The sequence below is a fragment of the Pithys albifrons genome, chromosome 11 (assembly GCF_047495875.1).
Source record: "Pithys albifrons albifrons isolate INPA30051 chromosome 11, PitAlb_v1, whole genome shotgun sequence".
Taxonomy (NCBI): domain Eukaryota; kingdom Metazoa; phylum Chordata; class Aves; order Passeriformes; family Thamnophilidae; genus Pithys; species Pithys albifrons.
In genome coordinates this window covers 830916-847571 of record NC_092468.1, presented here as the reverse complement: position 1 = coordinate 847571, position 16656 = coordinate 830916, and the positions used below count along the sequence as shown (strand labels likewise).

The 16656-nt window shown below is 40.4% G+C and overlaps 2 protein-coding genes across 3 annotated transcripts in view; one reads left to right on the top strand and one right to left on the bottom strand.

Annotated features, from left to right (window-relative positions):
* The window catches only part of LIMS2 (LIM zinc finger domain containing 2), a 31519-nt gene that overhangs the window by 4597 nt on the left and 10266 nt on the right, over positions 1-16656 (bottom strand). For both annotated transcript variants that reach the window (XM_071566837.1, XM_071566838.1), the window contains exons 2-9: positions 14504-14663; positions 13546-13612; positions 13122-13242; positions 3765-3914; positions 2775-2925; positions 1582-1674; positions 681-729; positions 419-494 (exon numbers count right to left, since the gene is read on the bottom strand). In XM_071566837.1, coding sequence (XP_071422938.1) covers positions 419-494; positions 681-729; positions 1582-1674; positions 2775-2925; positions 3765-3914; positions 13122-13242; positions 13546-13612; positions 14504-14663 — 867 coding nt within the window. The remainder of the gene's footprint in view (positions 1-418; positions 495-680; positions 730-1581; positions 1675-2774; positions 2926-3764; positions 3915-13121; positions 13243-13545; positions 13613-14503; positions 14664-16656) is intronic.
* On the top strand, positions 5697-12082 carry GPR17 (G protein-coupled receptor 17). The gene is made up of 2 exons (XM_071566836.1): positions 5697-5966; positions 9962-12082. The coding sequence occupies exon 2, from the start codon at positions 10002-10004 to the stop codon at positions 11031-11033; it is 1032 nt and encodes a 343-aa protein (XP_071422937.1). The 5' UTR covers positions 5697-5966; positions 9962-10001; the 3' UTR covers positions 11034-12082.

The following is a 16656-nucleotide window of genomic DNA, read 5'->3' as shown; positions in this document are numbered from 1 at the left end:
TGGTTTTTGCTGTCCCTCTTCTACATATTTGAGGGAAATAGAACAGTATTTTATTTCAAAATAATCTATGCAATAGCAAATGTTTCATTGAGGGGAGCATGCAGACTTGGACCCGGAGGCTGCATGTTGTTCAGGACAGGCAGTTCCTCAAAGTTTAGAGCCTTCCCTTTGGACTGCTGAATGAGTTCTCTTACTCTACCTTCTTACAAAATAGATTAATAAAGAAAAACAAATCAGAGAGGATGCTGAGTGCCAGCTCACTTTTAGTGCTGAAATCAGTGGAATTGTAAGCACCTGCTCCCATACAGAAGCGGTATATTGCCTCTCAGAGAGGCTTCTGGTTCATGGCTTCCCCAAGGTGATACCCTGCCTCAGGGGCAAATGTCTCACATGGTGCAAAATATGAACACTGACTTACTTCAGTGTGAGCTTGATGTTGCAGGTGGAGCAGGAGAAGCAATTCACACACCAGGCCTTGTTAAGAGCTGATACCACTGCATAAGTAAAAGCACAAAGTAAGAGGAAACTGATGGATTATTTGAATTCAGATTTATATCCAAATTCAAACAAGGCCAGATGTGAAAACAAACACTGGTGCCTTGCAAATGTGGGACTGCAACAGCTGCACTAACAAAGAGAACAAGGACAGCAACCCAAAAAGAGGAGAGAACAAATCTCACCATCTCCTTCAATCACATGGCTGCAGTTGTAGCAGACATCTCCGAAGAGCTGCACAAACAAAGAAATAAGAACAGGAACTCATGTTGCTGACTACTCATGCTCCCCAAAATATGCAGCTGGTGTGAAATTAAATCATAACAATCAAAGAATTCCCAGATACTGCAGCGGCCCCCAAATACACCAATTTAAGTCTTCTGAATAACTTCTCATACACTTGCCAAATATTGTCTATGTTCCTTTGGATTTCATACGACTAAATACTACAAAACCTTGTTTGTTGATGCCTCACACTCTACCACTGTTATGGGATCTTGAAGTCCTGTACACATGGCAGTTGGAGAAGAAAGGTTTGGTAGAGTATAATGCTTAGTGCAGACAAACATCTCCTGATGCTCAACTGTGAACACCAAAATAAAACCTAGAGCTTTTATCAAAACAGTAACACTTACCTCATTTATCTGACAGAATTAAATACCAAACTCATAGCTGTTCAGTAGAATTATACAGAAGAAAATAGGTTTTGATTGGCTTTTGAAACATACTTCTCTATGCTTTAGCTACCATAACAGTTGTCTCAGACCCATGGAAGAAAGTACTATCAAAGATGCCCACACAAAAAGTTTAGAAGTACAATTACAAGGATTTTAATCACAACCCATGGTCAGTGCTTTTCTGTCAATGGCAGTATCCCCAAGACATTTCTATTCCGTTCTCAGCATCGCTTTTCCATCTACCAAGAACAACTATTTTCTTCTGTTAAATCTCACAGATTTCTTAATCTTGCATTGTCTCTACAAATTCAGATTATGCAAATCTGCACAGCTTTGCATATTTAAAATGTAAAAAAGCATTTGCCAGTCAGAGCAAGTACCTCCAGCATATGTAGATGGGAGAATTTACCTGGTTATAGTGAGTTTCACAATAAGCCAGTCCTTTTTTCTCATAGTGTCGGTGTCCCAAGAATGGCTTCTCACATTTGGCACAAACAAAATGCTGTAGAAGAAAAAAAGACATTCCATGGCAGGCAAAGTGACTTTCCCATCACTGGGTCAAAACTTACATGGCTACAAACCATGGCTTAATACATGACACTTAATCATAGAATGTTTTGGGTTGGAAGGGACCTAAAAGACCATTCTTATTCCATCTACTTCCCTGCTATGGACAGGGACACTTTCTACTATCCCAAGTTGCTCCAAGACCTGTCCAACCTGACCTTGAACACTTTCAGGGATGGGGCAGCCACAGCTTCTCTAGGCAACCTGTTACAGTGCCTCATCACCATTTCTTCCTAACATCTAATCTAAATTTACCTCCTTCTGTTTAAAACTGGTACCTCCTAATGCTTTAATGGAAGTACAGACAGGAGAATTTTTATGGAAGCAAAAGAAAAGATAGGTTTAGTCTCTACAGTAATTAAGAGTTGTATTAAAGACTGGTAGAAGACCTGCTGGAAGAGCAATTATCTTGTTTCTATACTGATAGGCTTGTGGACTATTATCTTGCCTGTTTCAGAGAAAAGAAACAGGAACATAAAACATAGTTGGTACAAATACACTTCAAATGAGCAGCAGCATTTCTCTCTCTCTCTCCCCCAAGAGGCTTAAATGACTGAAAACATAAAATCACTAAAAAAATTCAGAGGAATTTGTGATGACTCAGCTGAAAGTTATAAAAACAGTGAACTGAAGAGGCAGGAGAAATAGCACTGGCTCTGCCTGCAGTATCAATTCCAACACATTTATGTGCTTGTTAACTGTGTCTGGAGAGGATATAACTTAACTACATCATAGTAAATATGGAAATTCATTAGTTAGTAAATGCTGTTCAGAAAACAATATTCTGCAAGAATCCTTACGATGCAGCTCAGGCATTTTAAAATTAAGGTTATTACAGCTGTGAAAGCATAGCCTTCTTAGGAACCCTGATGGCCCTGCTGCACTCATTCACACACAAAAGGTGAAAACAGTCTGAAACATAAGCAATTGGGTTTTGTCTGAATTTGTCTATTACAGATCACCCACATATCAAATAGCACTAGTCCTTTTCCAAACTGGCTCTTGTGGGAAGTTTCAGATTCAGAGAGGCCTCACCTCAACATGCCACTGCTTTCCCAGAGCGTTGACCACCCGTCCCTCGATGGGCCGGCGGCAGGCCCCACAGATGGGGATCCCCATCTTGTCATGGCACGGCAGGCAATACAGCTCTCCCTTCAGTTCTCGGGCCTCGGCAGTCAGCTCCTTCCTGAAAACACAAACATTCCCTGAAGTAAGAACACCAAATGAAGCTCCTTAATGCCCAGGATGAAGTTTTGGAAGACTAAACTTGAAAGTTAACTTAGGCAACCTTCATGCTACAAATCCAGAGTCATTAAGCTAGTGAAATACAGTTTTTGTCAACTCATCTTTCTAAAATTGCTTTCTCAGTTTGCCAGACAAGAATATATGTGCAACATCATGTCTTCAGCTACATACTCTTGCAGAAATATAAGGTGTACTTTACATGGAACAATGCAGTGCTGTGTTAAGATTAGAGCTACCTTGAAATGAGAGAGCTGAGGTTCAAGGACTATACTAGTAATGCTGAACACTGAGCCACTTACTTGCACTGTGACCCAGTCTAAGGCAGTACTGTGCCCCAATTATACTGCCTTTGTGGCAAGTAATACAGTACTGGCACAGTAATGACCTGTGCCAGAACACAGACACAGCTCACCAAGTTATGGGTTTTTTTAATTTGCAGGAATTCAAAGCGAAACCATTTTGAATAGCCTGGTAATTGCTATCTTGGACAACACTACTACGGTAATCTGCGCATGACCTTTCAGGTACGTTCATACCAAGGAAATATTTTAATTTTCATTATAAATTTTCATTCAAAGTTAGAATAAGAGAATATTGAATGGCAAAATAAAACTCAAGTTCCCATAGGCTTTCCAAATTTATTTCAACTTCTCCTCACCCAATTTCTCTTTGTTCAACAATGTGAAGGCAGCAAAGTTCAGGCCTTGGGAAGGACTGCAGTGCTGACTGAACTGTTGCTCTCTCTTCTTCTTTGTCAGAGTTTATAGTATGAGAACATACCCACAGTGGGTGCAGTTGAAGTGATCTGGATGGTAGGAATCATTCCTAAACATCAGAGGCTGCTCATCAATTATCAAGTGGCACTTCTGACAGATGTACTTGCCCAGGCCCTTGGCTTTTTCACGGTTATGGCAGGGCCTGCACAGATGCCTGGTTGAACAAAGTGAAGAAAATAAAATATTAAAAAATACTTTCTCCTAAAACAACATACATTGCATACTGCAGGAAGTACTGTATTTAACACAAGTGTCTTCCAAGGTCAGACTAAGCATAATTCACTTCAGTATCCAATACTTCACACCAGTTGCACAGAGAAGAATATGTGAATAGAGCAGTCACAGAGATGTATTTCCTTGGAATACTCCTTCAACATTCACTGATTTACATCCCATCAGAGATATTACACAGTTATTCTTCTCGGAATCCTTTCCAAAACTTTAGATCTTTTTTTGAGAGCCGGGCAAGGAAAGGTGGCAACACCCTGTCTCTATTACTAACCATGGAATCCAACCATACCAGAGACATCATAGCACTGGGAGGGAGTCAAGGATAGAGAATAAAAGTATTAAACCAAAGTGCATTGTTTGCATGCCTTTACCATGGCTGGATTCCTTAGTCTTCAATATCTAGGACAAACAAAAGACCATTGAATGCTAGCTCTTTGGCCTACAATTTCCTTTTAGTCCTAAGTTAAAGAAAATAAAGAACTATGCAATTTGTATTTTTTTGTGGTTAATGCAACTGTGTTCCTATCACATGTTCTGGAACACATTCCTAAAGTGGTAGATAAAGCAAGTTTCTGGTAGAAAAACTCAAGACAAAGACATAAAAAAACCTTGTGTAAAGGCTGATGCAACCCATCAGTTTTATCCTAATATTTGGGAGCTTGGAGGAGAAGTTGTTCAGTTTTCTTGCCTATTACCTAACCCTGTAGCTGCAACACTGTGTGCTGGGAAGAATTTATGATAAAACAAAAATGAAAGATGAATGATTTCTGTGGGTTGCTTTGTCCCAAAACCAACAAGCCTGCTTAATTCCTTTAACTGTATCACTATGTCAAACACTTGCTGAGATTTACAGGTCATTCCCAAAACACACCACACAAAAGGAAAGGGCAGATTTATGGATGAAACAGTGGGTTCTTTGCAAGGTCCCTTCCAAAATTCTGCTGTGATGAATCACTTACCCTTAGGTCTGTAAAATGGGCATAAGAATACAACACACGTTGTTGTGAGACCTCAAACATTTATGGTCCTCAGCTGGCAGGCGACTGTCTAAGTATCGTTATTATTCTCTCCAAATCTGAGTCCTCCTGTCAGCAAGTGTCTCTGTCCAGGGCGGGAACTACTGGCTGTCCAGACAGAGTTCAGTAAAGGCAGACAGCAACCCATTATAGGGAAACATGCAGCTGTGCTCATCTCAGCATAAAGGCATCAATTTTATTCAGCACTGTCAAATGCAGAGCAATTACAAAGGGCAGGACATGGGTACCCCGAAGCAAGTGTCCTGAAAGAGATCCCTCTCATTCAGCTAAATGAGATGCCTTCAACGATTTGCACTGATAAACCACTATCAACTCCATCCCCACGCACAAACCCTCCCACAGACCCTCCTCTATTGCAAGCACAGGGAAGTGTTGGACAAGCTAAGCTGTTACCATAGCAGCCTCCCCTCTTCCTCTTCCCCTCCCCTCCCCATTCCTACCATTGCATAATTATCCCATTCTGAAATGCCCTGTTGTGTCTATTAATGTTAAATTTCCCCCAAACAATGATTCTTTCCACTCTTCTAAAATAATCAAGGAATTCCAAGGAGACTCTGTTCATGGCTGGGATTTCAGTAGCAGCCTTCAGTAAGCACCATGAACACTAGAATATTCATGCAGGATATTCATATTTATACCAGCAGCAGCACTCCCAGTGCCAACAGCTCAGCTGGGATGAAGGCTGCTCCTCAGTACTGGGGTGTCCTCTCCCCTACTTTGTTGTCTGACTGAGCTGATAATGCGCTATCAGAGCGAGGAGGACACTACATAGAGGAGGTCTCCTCTCCACCCTCAGCAAGTCTGCAACTGTGCGTTCTTTGGGATCATCTTGTTTTCTCCGTTCTGCTTCTATGTGGTTTGCTGTCATCAGAAGGAGTTCCTTGAGATTTTCCTGTAAAGGACCCTCCACTCTACCTACACAAGTGCACTGTAAAGAGGTAAGAGACAAAATTCTGTTAGAAGGGGCTTCAAGAGCTTTCTTCTTTTAGGAGTATTTTTAGGAGCTTTCCTAATGGCATTAGTTTTAGCTGGTACCAGTGAGGAGCAAAGGCACACATACTGAGATGGATGAACATAATGGAAATGTCTGAAACTAAGAATAGACAGCATTTTTTAAATTTCAAAGAATAATTTCCATGCCTTTCTTTACATTGCTCCTCCAAAACAAAAACATTTTTCAAACTTTTATATGTAATGTATATACATTTGTGCCAGATGTACAGTATGTCCAGTGCTCTCTGATACTGCTTGGATGCTCACAAAACCAAAGTACTTCAGTATTTCAGTAGGCTCAGCAGCGAGTGATTTTCAAGAGAATAACTTCAGTCAGAAGCAGACTATTTCTATTAAAGAGTACTTTGAGAAGATAGGAGACACTCCCATTTGACAAGACAACAAAACTCATAATCATAACAAAGTAGTGTAATCACAAACAAGAAACTGCTCTAGCTGAGGGCAAGAACAGGAATTTCTGATATCCACCACAAACCCTAACATTGAGTTCAAATTTATCTGAAGTGGGCATTATAACAGAACTCCAAATTAGCCAGGTAACTAACTTACAAAGAACTATAGATTTCTTATCCTAGTTAATTGTTTCATTGATGACAGATCTGCTGAGAGAGTGATTGTGTTATGTCCACACTGACAGACTTGTGGATTGTTATCTTGCTTGTTTCTGAGCAGAAGAGAAACGGGGCATAAAATATGGTCAGTGTGCACACACTTGGAATGAGCAGTGATGTCCCCCTTACAGCTCAGCCCTGGGAGGCCTGGCATAATGGCTCCTTCCAGAATAGTGCTCTGTTTAGCAACATGCAAATCACTAAATATTCACACAGCACTAAGAGCACAATCCAAGTGGAAATTATTGGATAAGGAGCCAGACTCCTAAAGGAGTTATCTGTCTGTGGAGTTACAGCCTCTTGCACCATATATCTTAACACATATTGCACATCCTAGATAATTTCGGAAAGTTTCTAGTTTGCTCTTTATACAGACTACTACAATAGGCTTTCTAGGAGTCCCAGTGGCTTTTTGTAAGCATAAAAAAACAAAAAGGAAGAAAAGACCTAAACCCATTTATTTTAATTTGATAGGATAAAACTAAGGGAAAGAGAAGTGGAACTGTAAATAAGAGCAGAGAGCTTTCAACACTGTCTATAGAACACACTGTCAGAGAACTATCACTTTTCTAAAGTTGTAGCATTTTGTTGAAAATGCATAAGTTCTAAAAATAAGCTCAACAATTAATTCTAGTGACATTGGCTTTTTTCCTAACTTACTCAACCTACATCGCAGTTTTCACCCAATAAGTAGAATTGTAAAATAAATAAAAACTTTAATTATAATTTCCTTCTAATTTCAAACATAAACAAAACTAGGAGGACCACTTCCCTTTTCTGTGATTTCTAATCAGACAATACAAAATACCTTCCTTCAAGTTGCTCTCACAAGTAAGTTGCGTAACAACAGCTCTCCTATGAGAAGGCAGTCATTTGCAAAGACTAAATTTATTTCAATTTTATCATTAGTTCTAAACCTCTGTCTTCCTGATGCTGACATACTTGGCTTCTTAGATAGCTCTGACATTCTCCCTTTTAATCCACAGCATTTTGCACTGAAAGCAGGTCTGGACAGAAATTCATGTCAGACTCAATGCTGCAATCAGTGAGGACAGAACTCTCAGCTTTCAAGTCTTGCCTATTCAAAGTCTGGCACTGACACTCGGATGAATCCGAATCCCCAAGATCCTCTTTAGGAAATCAACTCAAACAGAATAGATTCAATGTATCATGATACTAAACCCCTAATAATTAGCTGGCAAAAAGAAAAAACTCTCCTTACTGCTTTTTTTTCATGAATTGATTTAAATAACCTCAATACAACAAGAGCCATCCCAGTCTGTTCCATTAGACAACTCTTGCTTCTTTTTCAGCTGCTCCAAGCTAGCATTTACTGCTTGCTCAGGTGTCACAACCATGGATAGAGTAATGTTTAGCTACAGACCATCTCACCACTGACAGGTGTGTCCATAAACATCACTTGATTACATTTTTTGCAGATGAAAAGCATAATTAAACAATGGACCCGACACAATAAAAGGTTTCACAGCTAGAATTTGAAGTGATAGGCACTGTTGTAAATTAACAGTGAAAAGGCATGGTCTGCTGTATTTCTTCTTTGGTATGCAACAGAAAAACACATATTTAAACTAATTCCATCCAGGGACGACAAGTATTTGAGTTAACATTACCATCACATACAAACTTCAAACTCTTGTGTTAGAGAATATCTGCAAGTTTTACTTTGTAAGGGACAAATGAATACTAAAAACTGCAGGCTCCTCTGCAAACCTGTGAGCTCCAGACAAAAAAACTGCAACAGGGCATTTTTGTTTTGTACATGAAACTACAACTTCACACGTATTTTTATAAATAAAATTTCCCTTGGACAAAAAAAAAAAAAGGGCTGTACAGTCTTCCCTGTCCATGCAATTGCAAGTCATGGCAAGATAATAATTTGCTATTAAGACTCAAATCCAGAAGGATATCTAGGCAATGCATGGAGTAAGAAGGGCCCTCAGTGGCCACAGGAAGAAATTTCAGTTTCTGAATTTCAGTTTCCCTTCTGCTGGTTTTGTCTCTTCAACTGTGCACTAAAAGAGAAGCAGTCCAGGACATCTATCTCTAGCTACTGCAGTTTTCTGTTCACTTGAAAGTAACAGCAGCCAAACAAAAGATGGTAATTACCTTGGAATGTTGCTCACATTTTCCAATATATTTGTCTGTCCTTAATCCCATTTCAATTTCTAGATTATCCCAATATTTTTAGACATCTGAATTATGAGTTATGTTGCAAAGCTGGATGCACAGTATATTGGATATATTTAAAGATGTATTGAATAATATGGAGAAATGGTAAGTCAGTACAAAATGCAATGGTGAGCACAATGAAGGTACTGCCACACATACTGTAACACCTCTGAGGAATCCAAGAAACAGAGACAATGCTGGAATTGCAGATGGCCTGCATTTCCCCACCACCTACTATCACCGATGTGCAACGTATAAAAAGCCACAGGGCTGTGCCCAGAAAATCTTACCACTTTTTGATGATGCAGTTCGGGACACTGCAAACACAGACTGGCAAATGTCCTGAATAAGCTACAGTGGAGTTCAGACTTTTGAGGGAGGACAAGGGAGAGGAGTGCTGGGAGAGAAAAGCTGCAGGGAAGGATGACACTTTGAAAAGACACTGACAGCATTATTAATAATCTTTGAGTCAATTCAGTGTCAAATGGGATGTTGCTACCCATCTGAAAACTTGCATCCCATATTGGAAATAGGTGTATTTGCCTTAAATACAGGATTTTAGACTAAAATAATTCCCAAAGACTTTCAGGAACCCTGTGGATTTTTTTAATAACAGCAATACCTGACGACCTATCTTTCACCTCTTCTAGGGACAAGACAGATATTATAAGCTAGGTCACCTTACAACATAAACCTGTGCTCAGAAAAGCTGACTCATTAGAAGCTTCTCAGTCCTGAATCAGGATTTCAAATTACAACATGGCAAGTACTTTCTAGCTAGACATACAAAACCCACTTTCACTCCCCTTAACTAGACACAAGCATCTCACTACTTGGTTATACAACTCATCACCAGCTAGCCAGCTCTTTATTAAGGTTCCCTACATGGGAATTATTGGTCTGGAAAACGCAGCTGAGCAGGGGGTAATTCAGCATTTTAATATAAGGGTTTACACTCAGACTGCCCTGTCACATTAAACACTGATACTGATAGCAAACAGGAGACATTGCTGATTTCCATGTGTAGGTTTTTGGGTATTTTATTGGAGGTTTTTTTGTTGGTTGGGTGGTTTGTTCCACAAACCCAGGCTCATGTGTAATATACTATCTTCTTTCAGGTTTAGGTGGGGTTTTTCTCCTTCAAAACTGTGGGGAAAAATGAATGGCCCAGCAGATTCAAGCTTACTCTTCAATTGCTCAAATCAATCAAATTTTGCTCTGGAAACATCAGAGCAATGTGGCAAAGAGACACACATCGAGAACATCCTTTTTGCCACTTTCTACTTCCTGGACTTCATCTTGGCTTTTGCTGGCAATGCCCTGGCTCTGTGGCTCTTCATTCGGGACCAAAAGTCAGGCACACCTGCCAACATTTTCCTGATGCACCTTGCTGTGGCTGACCTGTCCTTTGTGCTGGTACTTCCCACCCGGCTGGTGTACCATTTTTCTGGTAACCATTGGCCATTTGGTGAGATTCCTTGCAGACTCACTGGCTTCCTTTTTTACCTCAACATGTATGCCAGTATCTATTTCCTCATGTGTATCAGTGTTGACCGTTTCCTGGCCATTGTGCACCCTGTGAAGTCCATCAAGCTCCGCAGGGCCTATTATGCCCATGTGGCATGTGCCTTTCTGTGGGTCATCGTGGGGGTGGCAATGGCACCTTTGCTGCTTAGTGTGCAAACAGTCCAGATGAAAAACACAACTGTCTGCCTGCAGCTCTACAGAGAAAAGGCTTCACGTCATGCCCTCGTGTCCTTAGCAGTGGCATTCACCTTCCCATTTGTTACCACAGTGAGTTGCTACTTACTCATTATCCGAAGCCTGAAGACTGGGAACAGAGTTGAAAAACACCTGAAGGAAAAAGCTGTCAAAATGATCATCATGGTCCTGATGATCTTTCTGATTTGTTTTGTACCTTACCATGTCAATCGCTACATTTACATTCTCCATTACAACGGGATCAGAACTTCCTGTGACACACAGCGTATACTGGCCCTCAGCAACCGCGTCACCTCCTGCCTCACCAGTCTCAACGGGGCCTTCGACCCAGTCATGTATTTCTTTGTAGCTGAGAAATTCCACGAGGCTTTGTGCAATCTGTTTTGTATTAAAAAGACAGTAATGTTGCCTCAAACACATGAGGGGAAGACAAATGAAAGCTCACTAAGTGCTAAATCTGAACTGTGAACAAGACTGTTGTCACTGCTTTGACTTAATGATGCTCTCTTCCACCAAAAGCAGCTGAGAGCATAAATAGGCAGAGAGACAGTCAACCCAGAGTCAAACTCATCCTGAGAAGGGAAGTTCTGCTGGTTTTGTGGGACTGCAACTAGCAAGAAACAACAGAGATCACGTGTCCATGTCTTACTGAAACTGCAGACATAGGACAGTTCTACTGATTTCCAAGATGTGAAACTGAGGCTTGTGAACTTAGGAATAGGGTAGGGGGCAAAGAGGGAAAGAAATTTTTTTAAACTTTTTTTAAAGAACTTTATTCCCAAAGCACACAGTAACAGCTCTTCTCCTGCACAATGCATACAACCTTCTTTAAAATTTCATATTGTGCCAGCAGTAGAGATCCACTCCTGAGACAGACCTGCCTGATGAAAAAGCAACACGCTAGCACATCTTGCCCAAGTTCCTGAATGCAAAGCATTTATACATACTGGAGAGAAAATTGGTACTAAATGGTGACAAGAAAAAAAAAGACCAAAATGCTGCAATGAATCCAGCGTGGACTGGAATTAAGACGGGACTCACAATGTGGTTTGTTTTGGAGGGGTTTTTTAAGTTCTTTCCAGCATTCAGAACTGGAGATGAGCATAAAACTTCTCACTACCTTCTCCATCTGCCCTTGTCTCAAAGCTGCTGACAGTAGTTGGATAACATTAATACACTGCCCCTTTTATGCAGTTCCCTGCAAAACACCAAATATCCTGTTAACCCTCAAACTGAGGAGCGGAAAAGGGCCATTTAGGAATAGAGCATTCATCTTTGCTACATACTGAATTGTAAAAGTATGAACCTAAATAGCAGAAGGGAAGAAAAGTAAGCTTTTGAAGAAGTGAAGTCTACTTGGTCCAGAAGAGACTCCTATCTTTAAGATGTTTACAATTCTTTTTTTGTGACTTATCTAGCAAGACTATTTCTTCCCTCTGGATAAAGCAGGGATTATCTTTATTCTCACATCTCTGCTTCCAGCAGGATATGCTTGGAAATGACAGGCAGACCAGAGAAGACCATGTACAACAAGAAGAGTGAAAAAGAGTTTCTAATAAAATTCATTAAAAGACTGCTTCAATGCTATGGAGATAAACATTATAGGAAATCATGTGACAGGTGAAATATATTTTTATAAGCTATTTACCATTATAGATTTGGCCCACAAATTTTGAAATCAAACATACCTTATCTTGCTTGAACTGCTTCAATCTTGACCACTTTCCTAAAACACCCTAAGTGCTATCCCAGCAGCCCATTCAAACAAGTCTAGGTGTCAAAAGAACATCAATTATGCCCAGCTCCAGATGGCACAAAGGCACAGAAGTTGCATATAGGACAGAAGAGGAGGGAATTAAGAGGACTACCTGCTGGACAGGGTTCAAGTATATAACCTTTCCTTCTTTTCCTCACCATTGAGTTAGTGAAAATATAAACTCTGCAACAGACTACTAGGCTTTGCTCATGAGATATGAAAGCCTAAAATTAGCTCTGATTTGCGCACTACCTGCTGGATTGTTTTACTTTCTTATCATGGTATGTTTTTGTGGTTTTATTTCTTACTTTTTAATTAAATGTATTAATCGATCTCTAGGACTCATTTTTATACTACTGTATATAAAAGGAGTGATTTCTGAAGACCAGTGGAATCACATGCTGAACAGACTTTGCTGTAATCATCGTGTTGTTCTCTTGGCCTTTTTCTATATTCTGATTTCCTGCTCAGCAGCTTACTTGATAAATAGCCTGCATGGAATCACATAATCCATTTTTCTCACATACTATTCAGCTTTCTGCCTGAAATCCCTGCCTTCTACCTGAAATTTCTTTCTTTTCCAGAACCCATCCACTAGCTACTAAAACTTGAGTTTCTTCATATTTCATTGGATGAAGAACACTGTTCTTCATTCCATTTCCCATCTAACAGGTTACTCCTTAAAGCTTCTTCTGTACCTTTTCAAGCTTTTTCTCTGTGTACAGCTAAGTGACCACTCTCAGCATCTCACTGCTGTATCAATAACCCACTAATAAACTTTCCAATCTCCTCTATCTTACCTGCCAGCATTCTTCACAAAGCCCAGGTCAGCAAGGATTATATCACAGAGCTCACAGCGGAAACATTCTGGGTGCCAGTTGTTGTTCATTGCCTTGATAACACGCCCGATAATGAACTCACCTGCAAAAGAAAAGCAACATCTTGAGATGCATCAGAAAACAGTCATCAAAATCTACTGTCTTCATAATCCTTTCACTTTAATTCCACAAGTACTATTACAGTCTAACTGAAAAAACCCAATTATTCCCACAACCAGAATACCCCAAGCCACTGCTGGTATCATGCTTTGTTTCCACCCAGAGCATCTGCTATTTAAAATGACCTCAACAATCCCAGCCCAGGGCTGGATGTCACAGCAATGCTGAGAGGTTTGCACAGCCCTGTAGCTGTTACCCCACAGTGTTGACATGTGTCACATCTTACCACATTCCCCACAGCAAGGAGCAAATAGCATCTGAAAGTCATGCTCACAGTACTTCCGACCTTCAAACTGCAAACAAAACAAGAAAGAAGGAGCCCTCATGAATAACTGAACTACTTTTACATCTCAACAGTTCAGCATGATTTTCCATTGAAATGACCAATGAGTCAAGGTCACTTAAGCTTTCTGGTTCTAGCCTACCCACACACCTGCTTTTCAACTCATAAAGGCTCTTCTTAAAGAAATATCAAGATATGGCTTCAGCCTTGTAGTGAATTTGCACAGCAAACAGTTAAATTAATAGCAACACAGCTACAAAACAGTAAAAATCCTGAAGAATCCCAGAGTACTTTTCCTGTAGTTACCTTTAATTTCATTTTTGCTTTAGTTTAGTTCAGAACTACTCCTCCTACACAAGGCTAAAACTCATGCCAAAATAAAATGCAACATGTTTAAAATAATGTGTTATTCATAATATGTGCTCACACATATTCTGCAGAAAAATTTCAACCTAATTTTTAAACGGGTTCACCCATTCCAGTTGCCCAGCTGGAAAAGTTTGATACAAAATGAGTCTAGGATAAAGACAAAAAATGACTTATGTTTAATGAAATATTAAGGCCATTTTGGAGAGGACTTTGAGCAGTCTGGTCTAGTGGAAGGTGTCCTGGCCCATGGCAGGGGGTTGGAATGAGATGGTCCGTAAGGTCCCTTCCAAACCCAAACCATTCTCTGATTCTGTGATGATTAAGAAACACTTCCAATTTTGTTGTTACTGAAGGAACAAATGAGAAGAAATAAAGGAAAATTAAGTTGGAAGCACCTCAAAAAAATGGAAATAGAGGTTTAGAGCTAAGAATTAAAAATGCAAGAAAAATGAAAATTCTCATTTCTGCCAGAATTTTCACCTAATTCCTTGCAATTTAATGGAGATATTTCTTTCTCAGTCTGAGAACTCACCTCATAAAAGAGTCCCTCTGGGAACTGCCGAAAGCACTGAGCACAGACAAAGCAGTTCTCGTGGTATAGCTCCCCATTGCTGTTCACAATCCTCTCTGCAGGATCGAATCGCGCCTGGCAGCGCTCACACACTGCATTCGCGAGAGCATCCGACATGTTACTGCAATTAAGACAACAGTAAGAACGTGAACAACTATCACGGCCAATCACATGAGCACAACCATGTCATCCAAGTTTCACCAACACCTATGAATGCAACACTACTGCTGCTTTAAACTCCCTTTTCCGTGAAAAGAAAAAAATCAGTGAGTCAATTCATCACAAGACATCAGTTAGGAATAATGTTCTGGCAAATCATATGTGGCAGATGAGGTCATGTAGCAGACCTATTGCACTCTTCAGGCTACTTCAGCAGTCTTTCACCCCACTATGTTCTCCTGCTAACAGCTCATAGCAAATATTCACATTTTTAAATAAACTAGAAGTTTGGAGAGCAGCAAACCCAATGATTCTGACTTTTTGGGATTTCCAGTCTCAGGACGTACACGTCTGCAGATTTTCTGAGGTGTAATAAGAACAGACATCCCACTGCAGTCTCCCCTTCCTTGCAGGAATTAGCAGGGCATTACCCTGCTATGTGCCTTTCTCTTCCTGCCAAATTAGTTGACACTCTCAAAATGTTGGAAAGACATGGGAAGAGAGAAGTCCCTCTGGCTGGCCTGGCCAATAAATCAGCTTCATTTGCTCAGAAAGTGAGGCTAAAACACCTCCAAAGCCACACTCACAAATCACATAATGAACACTTCCTCTATCGTCCCTAAAATATGGAATGATCCCACCAACTTCTTTCACAAAATTTTCATGCTTGCTATCATGCTAATCTAAGTCAATGCAGTTTTAAAATCATATATCACATTTCAAAGTGGGGAAGGAAGAGTTATAAGACAAGTCGCAGTTTCCTGATGCAATGCAATCTTTCTTTTAACCACCAGATTATCTAATAATATAAAAACTCAGTATTGTTACACTTTTAAATACAGAAAACTACTTGTGTTGGGAATTAAAACACTACTTGTGTTGACATTTTGGTCTGTGTTTTTGCCAATGCCACCTGTGAAAAGATTTATCCTTTTTCTGTCAAGTTCTAGGGAACTAAAGCTGATAGAGTGAAAGCTTCATCCTTGAAGACAGACTTTGCATAAACTAAAGGTACTTGAGTCTCTCCTATTGGTTGACAGCCTTTGGAGGAGAGCTGAGGGGGGAGAGCAAGGAGGAAAAGTGAGAGAGCAGGAGGGTCTGCGACCTGTTCCTGGGGGGTGGTGAACACAAATCCCTAGGTAGACGTCTCCAGCAGGCTCAATAAAAGGTGAGAGGGCTCATGCTCTTGGGGTTGGTGGTTTTTTCCCCAAAAAAGACAGCAGGAATCCCTGCTGTCTGCCAAGGCCTAGAGGATGTAGCCCCTGTCTTCAGGGGAGTGTTCTGAGTTGGTAAGACAACCTTACATGAGTAACTCTTTGGTGGCTGGGGTGCTTACATGCTTGGGCTTATTGCTTTCATCTCCCTCCTTCTCTCTCCCTTCCCTGGGTTCTTGCTATTCAGTCACTCCTGTCAGTAAACATACTGTTTTCTGAACTCTCTACAGTGCTCAGCCTCACTTTTCCAGCAACTGTGGAACCCACCCCGTTACACTACTTTATGCCTTCTGGGCACCTTTAGAGTTCTATGATTGGAAAGATTGCAATTTTATAAGTGGGAGTATAAAAAATTTCTAGCATGTTAAAAATCTCCAAATGCTTTGGATAGTACTCTTCCTGAGGTATGCAATGTAAGCATAAAATGAAAGATGGCTTGGTTTAAAAGTTTTTTTCCCTTCTTTTTATATTCAAAGCTACTCTGAGCTGAAAATGCAATGTTAGTGTTATTCTACAACCCAACATACTACTTTCCACACCTCTTCGTGGGGAACAGTAACTCAATTAGCATGTTCCAGTAGCAGATTCTCTTTCCTCTGGTCCTCCTACAAAACACAGCACTGTCTGTATCCCAGGGATTTATACTCTGCACAACTGGATTGAGCAGGCAGCAACCTCATACTTCTGAGGCAACAAATCCAGTAAAAAGAGACTTTTCTTCTACTGCTTCGGTTCCAAGGG